General features: G+C 37.8%; 1 protein-coding gene across 1 annotated transcript; it reads right to left on the bottom strand.

Annotated features, from left to right (window-relative positions):
- Nucleotides 1-125: 125 nt before the first annotated feature.
- On the bottom strand, nt 126-22,923 carry NTMT2 (N-terminal Xaa-Pro-Lys N-methyltransferase 2). Its single transcript, XM_024237991.2, has 4 exons — nt 22,624-22,923; nt 7,972-8,147; nt 2,271-2,520; nt 126-1,525 (listed from the first exon to the last, which is right to left on the bottom strand). The coding sequence occupies exons 1-4, from the start codon at nt 22,775-22,777 to the stop codon at nt 1,254-1,256; spliced, it is 852 nt and encodes a 283-aa protein (XP_024093759.2). The 5' UTR covers nt 22,778-22,923; the 3' UTR covers nt 126-1,253.
- Between the last annotated feature and the right edge of the window lie 894 nt (nt 22,924-23,817).

Consider the following 23,817-nt stretch of genomic DNA (forward strand, 5'->3'; position numbering starts at 1 on the left):
TTTCATGGAAGACTCAATACATATCAAGCACAAATGTGCTTCCTTATGAAGGATGTTGAAGTGTTTTAAAGACAACAGCAGTTATATTTAGCATTCTGCTAATAAAAATTGAATTACATTTTTTGAATGATTTTAGATTATTTTTAATTAAACCAATGTCCAGATAGTCAATTTTCAGGTTTATCATTTCCTTGTCCATTTCTTTTGCTGCTTCTCTTTCCAATATACATTCATATCAATCAAGACCCCAGGAGCAGCTGCAATGAACCAAGCCATGTTGAAAACCAAAGACTAAAATTAGATTATGAATGACATTTACTTATATGTTAAAGGTTGAAATTTCAGGGCACAACATTTTCTCCTGAAAGGAGATACTTCCCATCACTGTAATGCAGACTTCTGTTATCAAATTACATCCATATTACATCATTGGGTACTAAAACTGACCCAAAATAGAAAGTGAAACCAAATACCTTTTCTGCCAAGAGAAAGACTAAAGAGAAAATTAAATAATGGACTTGTTTTCACAAGATTATTTTGACTAATGTCTTCTTAACTAGAGGGAGATGTTTGTTCAAGAGAAGTAGTAGTACCAAAGAGGAAGGAAGTATAATGTAGCTGACATGAAGGCGGGGAAAGGAGTCTAGATTTTCTCCTACCCCCGCCCCCACCGGAATACTCTATAATACCAATTATCAGGGAACAAGACAGTTTGGAATATGTGGGCATTGTTTCTTTTTCTTTTTCTTTTTTTTTTTTTTGTTTGAGTAAACAAATGCTTTATTTGAACAACCCCCAAAGCTAAATTATTTGTTTTCCTTGATGCACAGAATGCTGATTTCATCTTGTGATGGAAAAACAAAACAAAACAAAAAAAACAAACACTATTTTTGCCTAGGATGTTGTGAAAGACAATTTTTACAAATATTGATGCAGGCCAGCTGTCCTTTATGCCTTCTGTTTTCATGCACGCTTGCACAGTTTAGATACATACAAACAGATTTAAAGCACGTTTCCTGATATTTCACTCCATTTTTTTTTCAGAAAATCCACAGAATTTGTGTGTCTCATCAGAGTGTGTGCATTATATAATCACTGAAAACATGTACATATTATATCACAAATAATTTGCAGACATATGTTGTATCCCTTTTCTTGCCATCCCTATCTGCATTACAAGGGGCACCTGGAAGGATAGCAACTCCATCCCAAAGCACCACTGCCCAGTCCGGTCATTCATTCCCACAGCTTTTTCAGGAGTGTCTGTCACTGTGCAGTGCGAACATCCACACAGGGATGCACTGCTCTGGGAAGCCATCCTGCTTCTCCTGGCCCAGCACCACCAGCCCACTCTTCCTTATTAGACTCCGGAGGATGTCCGTGTCCCGAGTCACACTGCTGTCAGAGAGATCGAGGATACAGCCCTCCCGGGCCACATTGTCCTTCAATATGATGATGTCATTTTCTTTCAGGCCATCTCGGCACCGGGAAAGAAATGCAAGAAGGTCCTTATCAGTCAGGTGCCCTACAAGGGGGACCAAGTGGATGGGGGAACAGGATGAAATGGTGGGGAGGATAGAAGGTGAGTAGGGAAGAACATGGCTAAGAATTGGGAGACCATTTGTTCACTCATTCATGAATTATTTAATAGCCTCATTTAGTTACAGGAGGCTTTGAAAATTTAGATAAGAGGACACATATCCTCTTAGAGAAGGCTTTGTCCCCTGTCTATAAAATATATTATCCTACCTAGCCTGTCGACCTCATAGGCATGAGATAAATTATTATCTACCCCACAAGTCCCTCCATGTCCCCTGGAGAACCCCTCTATTACCACTTCTTTGTGTCACACACACACACCACCCAAAATCAAATTCACTGCTGTCTCATATCCTGGGGATTTAAATCTAAGAATGTCTGGTTCTGCCAATAAATGGGGATTAACCTTTTTGACGCACTTTTGAAATTTTTTCAAGTATTTACATTTCTTCGAGGATTTAGGTTGGTCCAAAGGCACTTGCTCCATTTAGGTTGGTTCTCCATTTAGAACCAACATAAATCCTCCAAGAAATGTAAATTTATTGTACAGAAAATGTCAAGGGAGAAATATGGAGGATCAGAGTTTTGTGGGAGTTCACATGACACCTAAGGCTAGCTAACTGCTTGAAGTACTACAGCTAACTCTTCCCTGGTGCCCTCATTAGCCCCAAGGACTGTCTTCTCTGGCTGAGAAGGGGAGAAAAGCAGAGGCAAAGTCATGCAGGACTAACCAGAGACCCACTGAATCCAGATGACACCATATCTCCTGAAGGGGGGTGTGAATTCCTGCAGGCTATAGCAGTGGTAGCTTTCTACTTTGTCACCTTTGACCTGCAGGTAGTTCTGGGCTTCAAGGAGAAAGGATTCCATCATATCCACCAGCTCCACACTGTTGAAAACAGGCAATAAGACGTGTTTGCTGACCCTTCCTATCCCAGAGCCACAGTCCAAGGCGCAGTCTGTTCCAGCTCTCCCAGGCCCCTGCAGAAAGGCACCTTGATATTTCAAGTACAGAGACCCATCCTTGAAAATTGCACACCCTAGTTACCTCTTTAAATCAACTTTATTAGGTAAATTTTAAGAAATGAAATGTACCATTTCTTGTGTACAATTTGATGATTTTGGACAAATGTATATAGCCATGCACCTACTACCACAATCAAGATATACAATTATCTTTTCAAAAAATATCTAAACATTTCTAGTCCTGCTTTATTTATCCAAAAAAAGAAATATAAATGAGATTTAAAAAAATAATATCTTAGGTTTAAACACTTGGTAATTTTCTCCAAAAAAAAAAATGAGCCATTGCTAGCCCTATGAAGATAAAACTTTAATGACTAAATTTGAGACAAATCCACAGGTAAATGGTTCTACACTACAGATTATTGCCTTGTAAGCAAAAAAGAACAAAATAGTGAGAACTTTTCTGAGTTTTAAAATTAAAGATTCATTCAATGGAAACATTTCAGTTTGGAATACTTGAATTTTATCTTTTCTAGGCAAATTTTGAAGGCTCTGAATTATCTACTCCTCTTAGGTGGATGGTAAGTTTGGGAACCTGAGGTGAACAATGCTAACTGTTCCATTCTCAGGCCAGAATTTTATTGCAAATACAGCCCTGATGGCACACAGCAAGTTCACATGGATAAAGGGTAGTTTCGGCAAAGTTTCCTTGTGTCTTTTAGTGCTAAACATTGTTTTCTGGGTTTTTTTGGTACCAGAAACTACATGATTTATTGGGCATAAAACTCTAAAACTATTTTTTAAGTAGGTCTGTGCATTAAATTAACTGGGAGTGAGGGGATGGCAAGGTGGTGGAGATAGGGAGAAATCAGCCAATGCAAACTTTCTCAAACTTGCTTCCGTAAAATTTAAAAAACTTTTCTGATTTATGAAGATTCAGCTGGTCTAAATTATTTGGTCGTAATTGGGATGGCCGCTGAAGCGGTTTTGTGCTAGAAATTATAGTAACAAGATACTTGAAGTTGCCAATCAAGATCTTAAGGGAAAAGCCTACTCTTGATTTCTCAGGAACTAAGAATAAAAAAAAAAAAATTGGCTAAGGATCAAAGGTAAAATACAAACAGAGGGAAACATCAGAAAAGCAGCTTTCCAGTCCACCCAAATGGCCTTCGTTATGCTAGAAAAGTACAATGAAGAACAAAAAGTGGAGGAATTGTAACTTCTTTCCAAATGGAATAATAATAGCCACAAATATTATTTTTACACAGCAAGCTCTTAGCTATAGTAATTATAATAAGAAAACTCCACAATATAGATTATTATCCTCATTTTGGAGATGAGAAAACTCAGATTTCTAATATTTCATAGCTAATGGCAGAATTAGAATTCGAACAGGAACGGTCTGAATCCAAAGACAGTTCTACATTAGGGATGTCACCTGTGATTCCCTTGGTAATATCTGTCTAATTCTATGTTAAAAAAGAATTATAAGGCTTCATTTAGACTCAGCAGAAAAGAGATCTATGATTGATTAGTGATGTCTGCCTCAAGCATGAGAAGGGGAAGTGGTAATATACTGCCATGTGTTTGCCATTTTTACTTACACTATGCCACATGTCACATTCAAATATAATTTAGACTAAACTAATTCAGAAAAAGGCCTAGGCATGAATGCTGTGAAAGAAGCATCTTCTAAGTAAATTCATAACAAAAAGATGGGCAGTATATGGAGAAATTATGTCATTATTAGAAATGACTTTACTAAAAATGTGTATGCTCAATAAGAGAGTCTCATTTCAAATTTTTCTTATTATTACTTGGCCTTAAAAGCCTCTATTGGTCATGCTGCTCCCATTAGTGTAGTAAGTGGTTTCAGAAGTAGAATCCTGGAACAATAAAGCACCATGAACTTTATTGGACACCATGGCTGCCTGAAACTGTGATTTTATTGAAATCTGATGCCCTTGAATGTATATGTCTAGAACCACATGCAATGTGTGATTTCAAAACAAGACGGTCTTTTTTTTTTTTTTTTTTTTTGAGATAGAGTCTCACTCTGTCACCCAGCCTGGAGTGCAGTGGCACGATCTCAGCTCACTGCAACCTCCACCTCCCGGGTTCAAGTGATTCTCCTGTCTCAGCATTCTGAGTAGCTCAGATTACAGGTGTGCACTATCACACACCACTGATTTTTGTATTTTTAGTAGAAATGGGGTTTTACCATGTTGGCCAGCCTGCTCTGGAACTCCTGACCTCAGGTGATCCACCCACCTCGGCCTCCCAAAGTGATGGGATTACAGGTGTGAGCCCATTTTGTTATTTTGATTTTCATTTATTATGCCATGTTTATACTTATGAATCCATATAAACTAGTAAAACACTATTAGGAATTTCAGTTTAGTTTTGATTCTGCCTATGTATTTTGTTTTGAAGAACATTATTTTAGGTTTATCCAGTGGAGTTAAAAAACTAAAATGAAAGGACCTCATGTCACTGTATAAAAACTATAAAATATAACAAGTTAGTAGACCCAGATTTTTTAGCTATCCAATCTCTGAGAAATGTCAAAAAATAAATACTATCAAAAAATACTGATTGCTTTTTATGAATTACTACTTTCTCCCACTAGAAAGCTAAAACAGGAAAGTTATCAACTATGGCATTGACATCATCTTGGTATCATTTGTTTATTTGCTAAAGTAAATACATTTGCAACTAGTTTAAACACCTTTTCCCACTGTCTCATGTCATTAAGTGTTGAAAGGAAAACAAAACTTTAAATTAAACAATCTTCTTTTCACAGTTGACACAAGAATAAGTCGTGTCAGATACTCATATTCCCTAACTGTTTGTATCTTGACCTGAATACTAATCTAGTAGATTACAGTATGAAGGTCAAAGTACCAAAATATCAGTCCTTAAAAAGGACTGCATTTGTACTTAGAAGTCACAGCTTTACAATGAGCCTTGTGTACTAAGAAGGACTCCTTATATTTGTTTCAAAGGAGCAGGCTGCCTCTTTTCCAACATAAATATGCTAGCGCAAGACTGTTTCCTTTCCCAGGTCTGTGGGCGTGCTTATGGGCTCTGTCTGACCAGCATCCCTGTGGTCAGCTTGGCATTCCACACGGAGTGACAAGACAGCTGGATTACTAACTAAGCTTCTGAAATACTTTGGGATCAAAGTCGGCCTCACCACGAGGCAAGCAGGAGGGATTGCTTTCAGCCAGACTGGAGGAGAGTCGAGTTCTATGGTCCACCAAAAAAGTAAATAAATAAATAAATAAATAAATAAATAAATAAATAAAGCAGGGATTTTTCAGTTTCATGAGACAAATGGAAAAAATATGTCATGGTTAAGAGCAGAGAGTTTGGTGTTAGGCAGACCTGGCTGGGCTTAATTCGCCGTTCTGTCTTTTACCAGCTGTGTAATCTTGACGACTTATTTAACCTCTTCAAGCCTCAGTTTCCACAACTATAAAAACAGAGCTAATAATAGCACTTACCTCCAAGAATTGGCATGAAGAGTAAATGAGACAACGCTTCTAAAGTGCTTAGCAGATTGACTCTCTCAGAACCAGCATTCAGTGAAACCAGTCAGCAGCACTGATTTAGAAATACTCCAAGTTAACCTAACCTATAAATATCCACGGTCTTCATCCCTAGACTCTCTAGTCTTTTATGGCTGAAGCTGATGTCCAGACACTTTGGCCCCAGTAAATACATCATCCTGATCACATTTTTATCTACTGTCAGGCTCTGGACTCACACACTGGTTGCTCCGGGAAGACTGGATTTGAAGTGAACCTCACCTCAACACTAGAGATATTAATGTTTTGCTACTACATCGGTTGATGGCCTAACCCCACAGCCTAATGTTTATGTTTCCTTTATCAGAATAAAATGGGCACCAAATCTCAAACCAATGACTTTGTAATGTATTGGAACAAAACCTGTTACCGATTAGAACTGTGCATCTTTAATAGAACTAACAGCAGCTTTATCTTGGGGGTTAAGTCTTTTCTGTTGTTGCTTTGTTTTGTTTGTTTGTTTGTTTGTTTGTTTGTTTGAGATGGAGTCTCGCTGTGCCACTCAGGCTGGAATGCAGTGGCACGATCCCAGCTCACTGCAACCTCCGCCTCCTGGGTTCAAGCGATTCTTCTGCCTCAGCCTCCCCAGTAGCTGGGACTACAGGCGCGCAACACCACGCCCGGCTAATTTTTGTATTTTTAGTAGAGACAGGGTTTCACCATATTGGCCGGGCTGGTCTCGAACTCTGACCTCGTGATTCACCCACCTCAGCCTCACAAAGTGCTGGGATTACAGGCATGAGCCACCACACCCAGCCTTTCTTGGGGATTAAGTCTTTTCTAACAACTAAATGAAGTTCCTTAAAATACAATGAATACATTATATGAAAGCCTGTTAGTAGTAGTAATAGCAATAAATTAGATTTATTGGGTACTAATTTTGTGCACTAAAGCAGGTACCTGACATGTATTATCTTGTTTGATCTCCACATTATCCTGTGAAGTAGCTTCTATTGTCATGCCCTAGTCACAAGAGAGAAAACTGACACTTAGTGCATTTAAGTAACAAGCTCAAAGTTGCTTATACATTAAGCAGAAGAACCACGATAGACATAAAGCCCAAAATTTTGACCCCTACAATATACTGTCTGTCTTCATATGACATGACGGTAAGGAAGTAATAGGGGTTGACCCAATGCAGGACTAAAAAAGGATACCAATCTTTCAAAGTAAAATCAAAACTATGTATAAAATAGTATAAAAATATTCTACCTTCATTGTTTTTAAACAGAATATAATCATGTATTTCCTTCTAACATTTTTTTTTTTTTTAGACGGAGTCTCGCTCTGTCGCCCAGGCTGGAGTGCAGTGGAGCAATCTCGGCTCATTGCAAGCTGTGCCTCCCAGGTTCACGCCATTCTCCTGCCTCAGCCTCCCAAGTAGCTGGGACTACAGGCGCCCACCACCACGCCCAGCTAATTTTTTGTATTTTTAGTAGAGACGGGGTTTGACTGTGTTAGCCAGGCCAACATCTCATTTTTATTACAGGGAATCAATAAGTCAACCCAAGATCCCAAAAGGCATGATCTGTCATCAATCATTTGGGTATGAAATGTTTATGAGACTCTAAAAGAGATGTCTTCTTTATTCCCAAATTTTATATCAACACTGCTAATTCACCTTCCTCTGAAGCATGTAAGATTAGTTGGCGATAGGAGAGTGAAATGCCAAGTGGGAGGATAAACCAATGTTATTATATTTATCATATCAAAAATGGCTCATCCTTTCTGAACATCTTAAAACAGGCTTGCAGGCGGCAGAACTCTTGGCTGGGTCATATGGCTTAGTCGTGACTTCAATAACAACACAGAGGCATGCGAGCTCAATATTTGCAAGGACTTTGCCTTCTCATCAAGGTGCAGTTGAATAACTCACCCCAACAAATTTCCTAAGAAATCTCTGAGAGGCCTGGATGTCTGGGCTGGACAGTTCAATGAAATTTCCCATCATACCCTCTTCTGTGGCTGGTACTTCTTGGTAGAAAAGTTTAGCTCTGGCATAGAACTGCATCTTGCCATTGATGACTTGGCTTGTTAAAGCATACAATTTCACTGCAAATGAAACATTATTAATAGTTATTAATATTTATAAGATTTTAAAAAGCTCAGCTTTATGCATTGCATTTCCTTTTAAAAGCCTGTGAATCTGTGCTGTGGAAAAAAGAGCACTGGTTTGAAGTCAAAAGATTTGGGTTTGAGTTTTGGCTCCATGATTTACGTGCTATGTAATGCTGGGAAAACGTCTTAACTCCTCTGATCTTCAGAGATCGCATCTATGGATTATAATCATGTGGCATTTTCATGACTTAATAACTCTATAGTTGAATAAACTCATAGCTATATCACTGTATTAAAATTTTTAACAGTGTTAGCTACAATAATGTAAAGAATGTCATCAATTTTGCAGTGAGTTTTATCTCTGAGTTCCAAATGTTTTCTGAGAATTTTCTCATTAAGCTTATAATAAAGTTTAATGAAAAAATTACTTCTAATCGCAAGGTAGGGGTAACAGTTTTTTTATCTTTTTCAAGCAACACATATCCAAATATGTCTTCATACCAATATTACAGAAATGTGCTTGAACTCTACATTGTGAAAATAAAATAATAAAGGAGACATAATATTTATTGTGCAGCCATTCTGTCCTAGGTAGTGTGCCAGGCACATTCACATATACTTTGTCATTCATTATTTTCAAAAATGTATAAGAAAAATATGTGTTCCAACTTCTGAGGAATAAATGAGAGTACACGTAAGTGTACTAAAATTCACCCATGCAGATATAAAATATTTTCATCATAAGACATTCATGATAAAATGATAGATAGTAGATTAAAGGATGGAACTTCTGGTTCAAGATTATAGGCTGAGTACATGCATTTGTCTTCTCTCCCTCCCAATATTCCCTGAGAATTATCTTAAAACACTAAACCCATAATAGTGAGGAAAATGAGAGGGTATCACTGACGGATTCATGATTCCAATAAATTTCTGGACAATAAAAAGCAGATGGAACAAAGCTAAAGAATTTGCAGGCCAAAATATTTGCAAGAGTAAACTACATTCCAGACTTAGAATCAACAGGAAGGCAAATGTACAAATGAGAATGGAAGCCAAAAAAAAAAAAAAAAAAAAGAGCATAAATCAAAACTCTGTCCAGAGAACAACCAGGTAAGAGGACAAGTGCACCCTCCTAAAAGCAGCAGACAGCAGAGCTGTAATCCTAGAAAGGGAAAATGTGTCTGTTGTCTTAAAAAAGAATAAATAGACAAATTGCCTAGGAAGAGCTAGACCAGTTAGCATTAAAATGTTAGAACACTACTCATTTTCACATATAGAAGTCTCCAAGTACTGTCACTTACTCCCACTCATCAGAGTCTGGTAAAATCTACCTGCACATGTAGGGCTTTTTGTCTTCCTCTCTACTTAGGGGACAAGTACAAAACAAAAGAAACCTTATCTATTGCCTAGAATTATTTACCTTGTTTTTTGTTTCTAAATGTGGATAAATGATCTCCAAACACATGAGATGCCTGAAAAACAAAGATTGAGACAAATAGTCAGAATTGACCTCAAAGAAAACAAAAATAATTCAGGAAATGGATGAGAATTTAAGCCAAAACAAAATGAAAAACTCATTAATCTTTGAAGAGATATGAGAACAGGCACATCCTGTTCTTGGAATCTTAAAGATAAGATTCCAAGAAAATTATAATTAAAAGAAAAATAAAGAATTCTTAGAAATTAAAGTTTTGATAACCAAAAACTTTAAGATATAAAGTTGAGTAAATTTCCAGGACATACAACAAAAAGATAGATATGCAAAACAGAAATAAGAAGACTAGACTTATATAAGCAATTCAGAAGGCCCAAGATCAAGCTAATTAGAATTCTAGAAAACTAATAAAATGAAGGGAAGAAAATTATTAAAGAAAGTAACAGAAGAAAATTCCCTGGAGCTGAAAGAGATTGTAAGATCTAACAAAGTGCTGAGGTGCATAGATTTTTTTTTTAAAGCCACATTTGAGCACATCTTTAAGAAATTTCAAAACAGAAAGAGTAGTAAGAAGATATAAAAGTCATTTAGAGAAGGAAGAGTGGTTGACCTTCAAATAGGGTTGCCAGATTTAGGGAAAAAAGAAATACACAACACACAGATTTGAACTTCAGACAAATAATGAATAACTTATTGGTATGAGTATGCCTGAAATATTGCACATTCCAGGGTAAATACTCACACTAAAAATTATTTCTTGATTATGTTAAAATTAAACTTAGCTGGCATCATGTATTTTATTTGGCAACTCTATGTTCAAAAGACTAGAATCAGGCTTATATCACAGATCTCATCAGAAACACTAGAAAACAATGCCACAGTGCCACCAATATTCTAAGATCAAATTTTTGGAAACTAAACTTAATATCCAGTCAAATTATCAAAGAATATTTACCTCCTATAGATTCATTCTTCAGAAGTTTCTTGAAGCTATATTCCAGCCCAATGAGGGTTACAATCAAGAGAAGATGCACGAGGAAAGATGATGTAATTAACCAGGAATCCAATGAAAAGAAATCCCAAAATGACAGATATGTATCAGATCTGGAAAGAAATTAGTTTATATTACAATACAAAATATAGACTTCAAAAATAATATCTTTAAGTAGAATAAGCTAGATCCAAGGCAATGGAGTAGGCAAGAAGCCAGGAGATATTAGAAATATTCTAAGGAGGACATACTTTTAATCTAAACCACCAAAAATAAAAGATAATTGAAAGCTCCAAGAAAAATATACAATGGTTCAAAATGTTATGATCAGGGAATGAAACAAGCCAAAATGTGACATAAATTTGAGCAGAAGAAATCAAAGAGAAAAATACCTATTTCACTTTAACTAAGAGCATTTTTCGTCAGATAACCCCAAGACTGAGACATTGGATAGTGTTCAGAATTGAACAATTACATAATTCCAAATTTTGATTCTGAAAGTTAAAAATCCAAAAAACACTACTTGTATTACTATGACTATGTTCCATCTATGGAGTTACATCAGCATTTTCCAACTTGGAGACACTGGAGCCAGTGTTTGTACCCTGAATCACCATGAATTTGCTGAAAGGGATAATGAGAACAAGAATCAGTTTCTATGTAGTACATCATTTTCTGGAGGCCACCAACATTATTTATATCCTCTATACACGTTAACTATTATACATAGATTATTATTTCAAAAATACAAATCTTTTAAAAGTTTAAATAAATACATAGAAGCTTTTTTGCTATTTTATACACAAATTAGCCACTGATTGAGAAAATACATTAAAAGGATGGTCCTTATGTTCAAAAACATTGAGAACTATGGACCAACACCAATCTCCCTTCCCTAGCACTTGGTAAAGTGTTGCATACACAGCAAGTGACTTAATAAGTGCTTATAAATTCAACAGGGATGACAAAAACCAGGCATCACCAATAATATTGCTGTTCCAAATTCTTCTGGATGTCTCAGAAAATCAGGCTAGGAACTCACAGCTCACAGAGGCTGACCAGGATTGGATGCTACTCTAGGATTATTGGCAAGCCATAGCCCAGGGCTCTCTTGATCCAACCAAAGCAGCAAAGCAGCCACACTCATCATCACCTGCTTAAGTCAACTGGTTTGTGCAGTCTATTAAAACCCTTAATCTAGAAATAGGAATGTTCCATTATGCCAGCAACATTTAGATCATAAGTGAATGCCAATCTCAGCAGGCATCATACTCAATAGGTGGGCTTTTATGGTTATAGGCTTGAGTTCTCATTTTCACCTAATTGACAGCAGCATTTCACTAAAAAAAAAAAAAGATATATGAGGTGTCATGTTCGGCCCCAGGTTCTCCCCTCCTGTAAGCTTCTGCAATTGTGCATATTGACTCAGATAAGTAAATCAGTCACCAGCACATGGCTTTTTACTATAGAAATATATATACTGGCAAATTAAAGAATTGCAATGTCTCTGTAAAACTTGGGGTAGTTCAAGACAAAAACTAGACACTATTTGTTTTTTATTTAATGTAGTATTTATTTATTGATCTACATTATTAGTTGAATTCCCAAGGACCTTCCACTGTTTACTTGTGGTGAAAAGAAAAATAGAATACAAGTTTGTTTACTCTGAGGAGAATAAAGATGAAATTTCTAGGAAAGGTTAATATCCAAGAGAGTTTACATTGAAAGACAGTTCATTCATGATTCAGTTATTAAGCCCCAATACAACATTCAGGAAATAAACATAAAGCTCAATCTCTCTCATGGAGATTGCACCCTAGCATGGAGGAGTTAAGTCATACAGCTGCATGTCCAAAGAATAGTACCAAAAAATGCCTTGGGTACGCAGCAGATGCCTGCAAGTAGCAGCAAGAAGATTCCATAAGACCTTAACCATGAAGGATACTTTTTACTTGGGTTAGCAAAAAATGAGCAGGAAAGAAATGTCACATGGCATGAATTATCTGGATAAAACTCAGAATTTTCAAATGCCTCCTTGAGAAAATCTTTTGCAGGTAGCAAAACAATTTTGTGGCTTAAGGTCTCAACTTCTGACTCTAAGAAGCAAATAAGTAAGTTTACCTTGAGGCAATGTGCCATTTGATGACTTTTGCTGTCTTTCAATATAAAAATGTGGAGAAAAACAGAATACTCACTCAAAATCTTAATCTAGACCTGAAAGGAAATATTGATCCAGTATCAGAGATAGGGACAACAAGTCAAGACAATATTATCCAAGTTGGCAATAAAATGAAGACTTTCTGACAAACAGGAAATTTTGTTGATAGCTAAGTGCTTATGTCTGCTGAGTATCCTCTTTTCTTTCTTCTTTTTTCAAGTGGTTGAATATAGCTCTTTTAAAATGCCTCTTTATTCCAGCTATTAGAACTGTTTGTCAATTAAAAAGTGATCTAAAATTCTTCAGAAGATATATAAGCTAGGTTTAGACACTAATTTTGAAATGAGTTGAGTCTGATAATATTTGATCAAATTAGCCCTTTGTAACAGAAAAAAAAAAAAGCCCAATTAGGAGATGCCCCTATGAAAAGTAAGACCTTCCATAAAAGAGATTTGCAGATGAGTACTTCTGAATTTAGCCATTAAAGAAGTAATGGTAAAATAGGAAAAAAGGAAGGAAGGAGGGAAGAGAGGGAAGAAAGAAAAAGAAAAAGAGAGAGGAAGGAAAAAGTTGGAGTAAGACATCCCTGGATTTGTTTGCCAGCTCTGACACTAATTAGTTTTATGACCTTGAATAGCCTCAGCTATTGTTATTGTTAGCCTCAGCTTCTTCCTCTATAAAGAGGTAATGATACCTGTGTTAGGCTGTTCTTGTGTTACTATAAAGAAACACCTGAGACTGAGTAATTTATAAAGAAAAGAGGTGTTTAATTGGCTTACGGTTCTGCAGACTGTACAAGAAGCATGGTGCTGGCATTTGCTAAGCTTCTGAGGAGGTCTTAGGGAGTTTTTACTCATGGCAGAAAGTGAAGCCAGAGCAGGCATGTCACATGGCAGAGCAGGAGCAAGGGGAGGGGTGGGGTGTCACACACTTTTAAACAACCAGATCTCATAAGAACTCACTCACAGGACAGCACCAAGCCATGAGGGACTTATCCCTATGACCCAAACACCTCCCACCAGGCCCTACTTCTAACATTGGGGATTATATTTTAACATGAGATTGGGATGGGACAAATATCCAAACCATATGATCCTGCCCTGGCCCTCCAAATCTCTTGTCCTTCTCACGTTTCAAATTCCCTTCTCAATAGTCTCCCAAAGTCTTAACTCATTCCAGCATTAACTCAGAAGTCCCAAGTCTCAAGTCGCAAGTCTCATCTGGAGATGAGTTCCTCCACCTACAGCCCCATAAAATCAAAACAAGTTATTTACTTCCATGATACAATGGGGATACAGGTATTGGGTAAACATTCCCATTCCATTCCGAAAGGGAGAAATAGGCCAAAGGAAAGGGGTTAAAAGTCCCTCACGAGCTTGAACCCCAGCCAGCAGGGCAGTCCTTAAATCTTAAAGCTCCAAAATAATCCTTGACTCCATGCCCCTCATTTGGGCACACTGAGGTGTGGGCTTCCAAGGTCTTAGGCAGCTCCCCTCCTGGGCTAGTCCATACTGAGGTTTTAAACTGTACGTGGGTCTGCCATTCTCAGGTCTGGAGGCAGTTGACCCCCTTCTGATAGCTCCACTAGGCAGTGCCCCCAGTGGGGACTCTGTGTGGGACTTCCAACCCCACATTTCTCCTCCACACTAGTAAAGGTTATCTCAGTGTGGGGGCTCCACCTTTGCAACAGGCTTCTGCTTGAGTGCCCAGGACTGCCCATACATCCTCTGAAATCCAGAGGCTTGGCAGCCTCCACCACTCTTGCACTCTTTGCACCCACAGGCTTAACACCATGTGGAAGCCAACAGGCTTACAACTTCTGCCCTTCAGAGCAGATGTCTCAGCTGTACCTGGGCCCCTTTGAGCCACAGCCGGAGCTGGAGTGGGACATGGAGAACAGTGCTCTGAGGCTACACAGGGTAGCAGGGCCCTGGGCCTGGTCCTCTGAAACCAGTTTTCCTACACTACTGGGTCTGTGATGAGAGGGGCTGTCTCTTAGATCTCTGAAATGCCTTCCAGACCTTTTCCCCATCATCTTGGCTATTAGCACGTGGCTCACTTTTAGTCATGCAAATCTCTCTAGCAAGTGGTTGTTCCACAATCTGCTTTAATTCTTACTCTGAAAAAGCTTTCTTTGCCACATGGCTAGGCTGCAAATTTTCAACTTTTGTGCTGTGCTTCACCTTTAAATGTAACTTCCAACTTTAAGTCATTTCTTGCTTCCAAATTTTGGTTAAGCTGTTAGAAGCAGGCAGGCCACATCTTGCATGTTTTGCTGTTTAGAAATTTCTTCCACCAGATATGCTAAGTCATCACTCTTAAGTTCAATCTTCCAGAGATCCCTAGGTCATGGATACAATGCAACTAAGCTCTTTGCTAAAGCATAACAAGGGTGACCTTTGCTCCACCTCCCAATAAGTTTCTTATTTCCATCTGAGATCTCAGCAATCTGGCCTCACTGTCCATGTCACTATCAGCATTTTGATCACAATGATTTAACAACTCTAAGAAGTTCCAAACTTTTCCTCATCATCTTGTCTTCTGAGCCTTCCAAATTCTTCCAACCTCTTCCCATTACCCAGTTCCAAAGTCAATTCCACATTTTCAAGTATCAGATGCTTCCACATGTCAGGCATTTCAGGAGCAAAACTCTACTCATCAGTACCAATTGTCTATGTTAGACCATTCTTGCATTGCTATAAAGAAATACCTAAGACTGCTTAATTTATAAAACAAAGAGGTTTAATTGACTAATAGTTCTGCAGGCTGTAAAAGAAGCATGGCACTGGCATCTGCTCAGCTTCTGGGGAGGCCTTAGGGAGCTTTTACTCATAGCTAAAAGTGAAGCAAGAACAAGCACATCACATGGCAAGAGTGGGAGTAAAAGGTGGGGTGAAGTGCCACACAATTTTAAACAACCAGCTCTCACGAGAACTCACTCATTATTTTAAGGACAGCACCAAGGCATGAGGGATCCATCTTCATGACCCAAACACCTCCTACCTGGCCCCACCTCCAACATTGGGGATTACATTTCAACATGAGATTTGGGTGAGACAAATATCCCAAATATATCAAAATCTATCGTACAACTTGTTGAGATTATTAAATGAGATAATGCATGTGAAAACATCTAGTATGGTGTTTGGTTTAGAGTAGAAGCTCAATAAATATTACCCTCCTCATTATATTTTTCATCAACAATGGTGGTGGGGGGGATTTATCAGTGTTTCAGGTGAAATCCAAGGTTTAAATGTGCCAGGATACTAGAAAGCTGTCATTACCAAGTCTCTGAATTGCCCAGAGGAACCCTCTAGGTTTTATTTGCTCCCTATAGGCTTTAGGTATCTGATGTTTCTTATCTCTAAAATAGGGCACTGCCTATTCTGAAAGTTGTGTGGGATTTTTTTCTTTTCAACTGGGGGCTAGTTTAGTGTTTCCTGACTTCTAAATTGGGGAAAGACAATCTGCTTTCTCAAATTCAGCAAGAGATCTATCCCCTACCTACTTGCTGAGTGCCCTTCTACCTCTATTCTTTCTTGAACTCTCTATCTGACCTACTATCAGATCTGAGAAGGCCAGAAGTCAAGTGGAGATACTGAAGACAGATTTTTCATGATGAGATTTGACTCAGCAGTCCCCATGCTTCCTTTGCACCTCTGTAGAATTGTATAGTGGTCTCTATCACTTTAATACCACATTTTTAAAAAGCATTTGTGTAGGTCTCTCTCCTACACTAAACTCTTCAGGATAAGGCTATATCTTATTTTTTTGTAAACCTAGCACTTAATGTTATGCTAACTTCTTGATGGGTCTTCTTTGAATGTTCATTGAATAAAAGCTAGCTTTTTGTTCTTTAAATAATATGTGGGTACAAGAAAGAGCTGAATGGTTATAGGGATTAACTGCCATAAGCACACATAAGTCATAACTTTGGTATCATTTATGAAATACCTGTCCTCCCAATTAGGCATACTCAAATAATTAAAAAATAGTAACTAATTGATCAAATATATTTATATGTAATACTTATGCAAAACATTTATATCAAACTGAATATGTAAGATAAACATTATATATCCATTCTACAGAAGAAGAAACCAAGGCATTAAGAGATTAACTAAATTGCCCAAGGTTAAGCAGCTAGAGAGTGATATATCTGGGACTTGAACCTAGGTCTATTTAAGTAGAAAACCTATAGATCATCCCTCTCATACTCTGCACCTAAAAATATATCTGCTAAATAAAAAAGAAAATTATATTTTCTTCATTGCTTGAAAGAGAAAAATGGTCTTGCAGCATTTGTATTGCACAGGTAATGATAAACATTTGAAAATGTATCATTGGACAACGAGTTGTGCAGCAATGCCTATCACAGGAATGAAATAAATTTTTAAAATACCAATAGCTGTATGGTGAGTTTTATTCTGGAAGTTCCAAGTTCTTTTTAGGAAATGTTGTTATTAACTCTGGCTTTTAACTTTGATGGCAAAGGGGTAGCTAAACAATCTATGTCTTTGCCATCAAAGTTAAAAGCCAGAGTTAATTTCCTCCTCAGAGACTGATTCTTCTGAAAAGCGACCAACACAAGAGAGGATACCTCCTATGTGCCAGGCATTATGCTAGGTACTTTCAAGTCACCTCTTCACATTGTCTCTTTTAACTATCACAATGATTATATAAGACTAGAATTGTAATCATCATTTTATAGATGAGCAAGAGAATCTGAGAGACTTGGTAACTTCATATCACATAGAAAAGAAATGTCATAGCCAGGTCCTAGCACATGCCTATTCAAATGCAAAGCTTCTGGTCTTTCTGTTAAACCACACAGAACCATTGTTCTACACATGAAGTTGGGCTAAGCCTTTAACAATGTCTAGGAGTAATAGACTTTTGCTCAATAATATAATTAATGAATGTTCATTGACTTCTATGTGTTCAGAAATGTGGATAGCACTAGAAGAATCATTGAGTGTTAAGTTATTCCTCAATGATTGTTACTAAACATGGAGATGTTGGGACAACATCTCCAGTTGGGCCCTTTGAGCACTGGTATACACACTGGAGATTTCCACTGACTTGTTTTCCTGTTCTATTTCCTATTTGTTCATGAATAGCCACTTTTGGAAAATTTGTTCACACCAAGCTTCTAACAGAAATTTGGTTGGCATAACTAGATTATTTAAACCTATTTACTGGCCTGCCTATCTTGATTATCTCAACAGAAAGCAAATGCTCTTCTTAGGTTTTGTTTGTTCTCTATTCCTGTTAAATCATAAAATATGGTAAAACTTATATTGCTGCCCACATTAGTTAAGTTTTCATTTACATTGTATTATGTAGTAGTTTAAAAAATATCATGGAGTTAGATCACCTGGGTTCTAATCCTGCTACTCCACTCACCACCACAAGATCTCTGGCAAGTTACTTAACTCATCTAGGTATCAGTTCTTCAAACATAATATGGGGAAAATAACAGCACACCTAATAGAGATGTTATAAAAATGAACTGAGATAATATATGCAAAACACTGAGAACAATGATAGGCTTGTTCTGACTTCTTTCTGAAGATCCGTTATGTTCAACAGCATAGCTGAGTCTTCCATTGGAGATTTTTAGTATGTATGTCTTTGCTATTCCATGAATCTCTGAAGCTTGCCAAGGATGTTCCAGCAAATTTCCCCATGACTGAATGTCACCACATAGTGTGCTGGAGTGAGACTGGCTGCCTAATCTAGGCAGTTGGAGGGAGGAAGGAAGGAAAGAAGGGATCAAAGAGTCTGGTTAGTCACCGTTCTTTCCATATAATTACCCCAAACAACAAACTTTCTGTGCAGACCCTACAGGAGAAGTTCCTAGCCTTTTTGAAAGAAGGGCTTTATTTTCATTTCTATGAAGTCTTGAAATTATCAAGAGTAGAAGAAGCTGAGTCTAAAACACCTCAGCAGAGCTGGAGAGGAAGCATCTCTTCTGGCTAAGTTTTATTTCCAAACTGAAAAACATAATTATACTCACTGCAGCCTGAAAACTCTCATATTTTGAATTAAGTTTATCGTTTTTGGTAATGCCTGTTCTAGAGAGAGCTACGTGGTGACTTTAAAAGAGGCCTGGCTCAGAGGAAGGAAATAAAGAAACTAATATTTACTGAGGAGGACTATTTCACATATATACCAACATTTAATCCTTCAATCAACTCTGCTGTAGTTTTAAGAAAAAATATACTCAGAGGCTTTAGTAACTTGCAGAGGTTAGTTTTCTAGTAGTAGCAGTGCAAAAATTTAAATTCAGAACTTTGCTGATCTACAATTAATTATTAGTAAGAGGCCATTTAATTCATTTAACAAATATTTTTTGTGTTTTTCCTATGTGCCGGGAACCATGGTAAATGCTGAATAGATACAAAAGAGGAAAAAATAGGCGAGTCTTTACTCTCATGGGAATGAGAGTCCAATAGGGGAACTAATACACGCAATTGCATTCCATAAATATAAGTTATAATCCCCTGGGACAAAAATCAAAGTTTAAATGAGTGAATCAAGGATTAAGGGAAGCCTTCTAATTGAATAAAAGTCACACTGGCAGATAAGACTTGCATGCAGATTCGTTTCTGAACATTTGGCTTCTGCCATTAGAGGAAAAAGCTGCAAAAAATCTGAGTATTCACAGAACTAGTAGCCTGATTTCCCTGCACCCTTAGTTAAAAGGATTAGTACACAGTTATTTGTAGATTTGCATCCATTGTCACATTATAAAATCCTGAGGAATGGAAACTGTCTTATTAATATTTGAATCCTTTCTAATGCACAGTTCTTTGACAATAATGAAATTCCATAAATGTCTCTTACATTGAATATGACTGAATTGATCAGAAATAAGCATTGTCTGGTATTTTTATCTCCAAAATACAATATTTTTCCCTGTGGCAGAAACATTTTCTAGTGAACAAATATGTATGTGCTCCCTTCATATTGTCCAGCATTCTTGTAGTTCTGGACAATGAATTCTAAGCAGATGTAATAGATGTCCTTTGGGGCTGAAGTTTTTAAGAGATAGTAGACAAAACTTTGGCTGCCCTATTTGCTTGCCTGGTGACTAGTGATGTTCCAGCTGGCAAAGCCTCTATCATCCTGGATCCCTGAATGCCTGTGTGGAATATAGCCTCCCCTCGATGACTCCAATAATGCATGTTGAAAATGATGTAGCAAGAGAAAAAAATATTTTTTATGTATTCAGCTATCAAGATTCCAGAGTTAATTTGTTATTGCAGCATATCCCAGTCCATGTTGACTAACATAGCCCTACATTTCTATCATCAAAGAGGTACTGTGGATGAGGCTAGCTCTGTGACTCTCAGGCAAACTAGTGTCCAGGTCAAATCATCAGGGTCCGAGAAAATAAGCAATGCCCATTTATGGAAAACTGCAAATAAGTAAAATGAAGGCAATGTTGGCTTGGGATAGACTAATGGTTTTCAAACTGTGTTTATGGAACCCCACAGGTATTAGAGAAGTGCCTCTGGACGGGCGGATCACTAGGTCAGGAGATCGAGACCATCCTGGCTAACACGGTGAAACCCCGTCTCTACTAAAAATACAAAAAAAAAAAAAAATAGCCGGGCATGGTAGCGGGGGCCTGTAGTCCCAGCTACTCAGGAGGCTGAGGCAGGAGAATGGAGTGAACCTGGGAGATGGAGCTTTCAGTGAGCCGAGATCGCACCACTGCACTCCAGCCTGGGTGACAGAGTGAGACTCCACCTCAAAAAAAAAAAAAAAAAAAAAAAAAAGGAGTGCCTCAGGAGACAGTGGTAAGTCTAAGAGAATAGACCAAGGAAAGGGCCCTGCCCCCAGTCCTATGCAGACAAGTTTCCCTTTTTCGAACATCACACTCTGGGGACTGTTGTGGGGTAGGGGGAGGGGAGAGAGATAGCATCAGGAGATATACCTAAAGCTAAAGGACTTGTTAATGGGTACAGCACACCAGCATGGCACATGTATACATATGTAACTAACCTACACATTGTGCACATATACCCTAAAACTTAAAGTATAATAATAATAAAATAAAATAAAGTTTCCCTTTTTCCTGTATTTTACATTGGGCGTTAGTGGAATATTTTGTCAAAAACTTTGCATTTTGATAATAATGTTTTTTTAAAAGGTCGAAAATCATTGGTAAAACATTAGCATATTTACAAAGGAGAAAAACACAAAATCACAATGATTTTATTGGACAAAAAAAAGGGATTGAGACCAAATATAAATTATAGTCCATTTGTGCCAAATTAATTTTCATCTGCTTTTCAGAAGAGACTATTGTATTCAACTTTTTAATTCATCTTCAGCTGCCTTCAAAGGTGACTTCTTTTTCTCTCTAGTAAATATTTTTAAAGTTTGACAGTCATCTGCCTGTTAGTGACTCTCTTCTCAGCTGTTGTAATTAATACATTTCTCCAGTCTAATAAAACCAAGGCTACCAAGCTACTCTTATTGAGGTATGGCCTGAAGAGTGTCTCCAGAAAAGCAATGCTTTGCCAGTATATGAAGTGACTAGAACATCATCACCTTCCAATTAAACTGCTCTATTTTTTTTTCCTTTTGGATATAGATGAGATGTATTATACGTCCTAAAAGAATTACTCATGGGCAGTGTGATCTACCAAAAAAAAAGCCCTGGACTTTGGTCTTTGCTTTGATATTACTCTATCTAGATTAAATATCATCATCTCTGAATTTTATTTCCCTCCTTTGAAAAAGTAAAATGAAAGGAAGAAGGAGGGAAGATAGGTGGAAAAAAATAATGATAACTTACCCTATCTATTTCATAGTGTGACTATGAGAATCAAATAAAGTCATAGATGATAAAAAGTTTTAGAAGGAAGTTATATATATATGAGATGAAGGTATTTGTATGTTAGAATTGAAGATCCCTCATAAATGGATTTACAAAAAGAGGTTTTGGTAGGCTGCTAACATTCGGTTGCTTGAATGCAATACAAAGAATTGTGTAGCTGCTTCGACAGCTGGAAACCCTGACCACAACAAGTGCACAATGGGGCTTTCAAACGACCTTAAGAAAACAGACTGGGCTGATACACAGCCTTCTTGCTTTCATTGGGGGAAGATATAAATCAAAGGGAGGAGGGTACTTTACTCTTTAATGGTAAGTTAGTTCCTCTTCAGTGCTGTTTAGGGTGCCCTGAAGTTAACTACTTTCACAGAGGCTGAAAAAAGTAGAGTAGGCAAACCAGATAAGATTTTCGTTGCTCTATTGTCCAATTCTCTGAAAACTAGAGGAGATAACAAAAATGGAGACAGACTACTGACTTCTCAATATTCAAAAACCAAGCTAAAATCTTCTTTTTTTAGGCTCTCTGACTATTCTTGTGATTCAAGAAGACCGCAGAGGATTATAAGTGTGTACACAAGCACAGACACAGAAACATGCATACATAACCCAAGCACATTTTGATCTATCATTATTTAGTCTTTCTTTTTAATTCTTACTCAATGCATTAATGCATTAAAACTCTCATCTTTGAATTGTCAAATTTGCCCAATAACAATTTTTTGTAAATATTAAACATGTCTGAGTTTCTACAAGCCTGATACTCACGCAACAGACACCCAGAGAAGCAAATCACAGTGCCTGAGGGTGCATGGAATCCCAAAATAAAGTCCTGAGTCTATTTTAGGCACTTAATCTTTGTATTCTCCATAAAAGAATTCCACTGAAACATTTCAGCCCAGTGACATTGGTTGTGGAGGGTTTTTTTTGTCTGAAAAGTGTCCTTGTTTTAAATTCTCTTCTAGAAGCCCCATGACCTCATGCAATCCCATCAGTCATTTCTTGTTTCTTATCTAGTAGCTCTGACTCACTTACCCAGGGGAATTTTTTCCAGCAGGTAGAGGTAGCTCTGAAAGAAGTCATTGCGAATGGCTTTGTGAAGGATAAAAGACATGCTATGTCTACAGAGTTCATCGTCGGTCTTCTGCCAGCGGGATCTAAAGGCAAAATGGGCACCCAGGTGGGCCATGACAAAGGGGGATAATAATGATTCTTACAGAGAAAGGAAGCTTGCCTTGCTGTTTCTTTGAATTAGCCTTCTCTTTCTAAATGAACTTGAGACTGTCATTTTAAACCAGTCCCCTCTCCATCTATATCAGGACAGGCTGTCATGGGGTGTGGGGAGGAGGGGCAGCACACAGTGGGAGGGGAGGGCAGCCTCTTGGCACATCCCCCCATCTGATTGCTTGGGTGACACCACTCCAAGCCAGCAGGTGCTAAGTAAGGATGAAAACTGGCTGAGAGAGATCCTGCTTCATCCAGGAAAAAGCACGCCTCTCTCCTTTAGCCACCACTTCAAACAGGCAAGAGCACAGACTGCTAACACCCTGAATATTTGCCTTAATTTGATTTCTAAATTGGAATAGCCTAATTTCCATTTCAAAGAGTTGTGAATATTTTGCAAGAGATCTTGTTCCCTGATTTCCATCACTCCTCATAGAACACTGAATCCTCAAATTACAAGGACCCTTCAAAGTCATCTTAGCCACCCATGCTCCTTTCATCAGCACAATTTCTCCCAAATAATTTCATAGAAATGTGTATGTGTTTCCTATTTTGAAGGATCTTCAAGAGATGCAATTATTTCAAAGCTTGTTTTGATGTTAAATACCCTTCTCTGTCAGCAAACTCTTCCATCTAGCTTGCTGTAAACAACAACTATTCATGTAAGCCTGTTTCTTCCTCTCTACCTACCATGAATATGATTTTCCTCTTAAGTACATTTGTTTTCTGTACTGGGTATCTTCTGATTGTCCCTCCGGATCCACTCTCCACTCTTCACACATTACTATGTGTTCCCCAGGAGGCTGACCTACATCAGTGGACTCCATTGCCCTCTAGCTCCTAGTTGGCTTTAGCCAAAAGATAGTGCCAGGAGGAGACTGGAGGAAAGTGAGGTCAAGGTATTTATTCCCTTGGCACCTTCTCTGTGGAAATGCCATGAGCTGACCATATCCTTTAATAAAAGGTCATACATCTGACCGGAGTCTTCTCATACAAATATCCTCT

Source organism: Pongo abelii, chromosome 1 (assembly GCF_028885655.2).
Source record: "Pongo abelii isolate AG06213 chromosome 1, NHGRI_mPonAbe1-v2.0_pri, whole genome shotgun sequence".
Lineage (NCBI taxonomy): Eukaryota > Metazoa > Chordata > Mammalia > Primates > Hominidae > Pongo > Pongo abelii.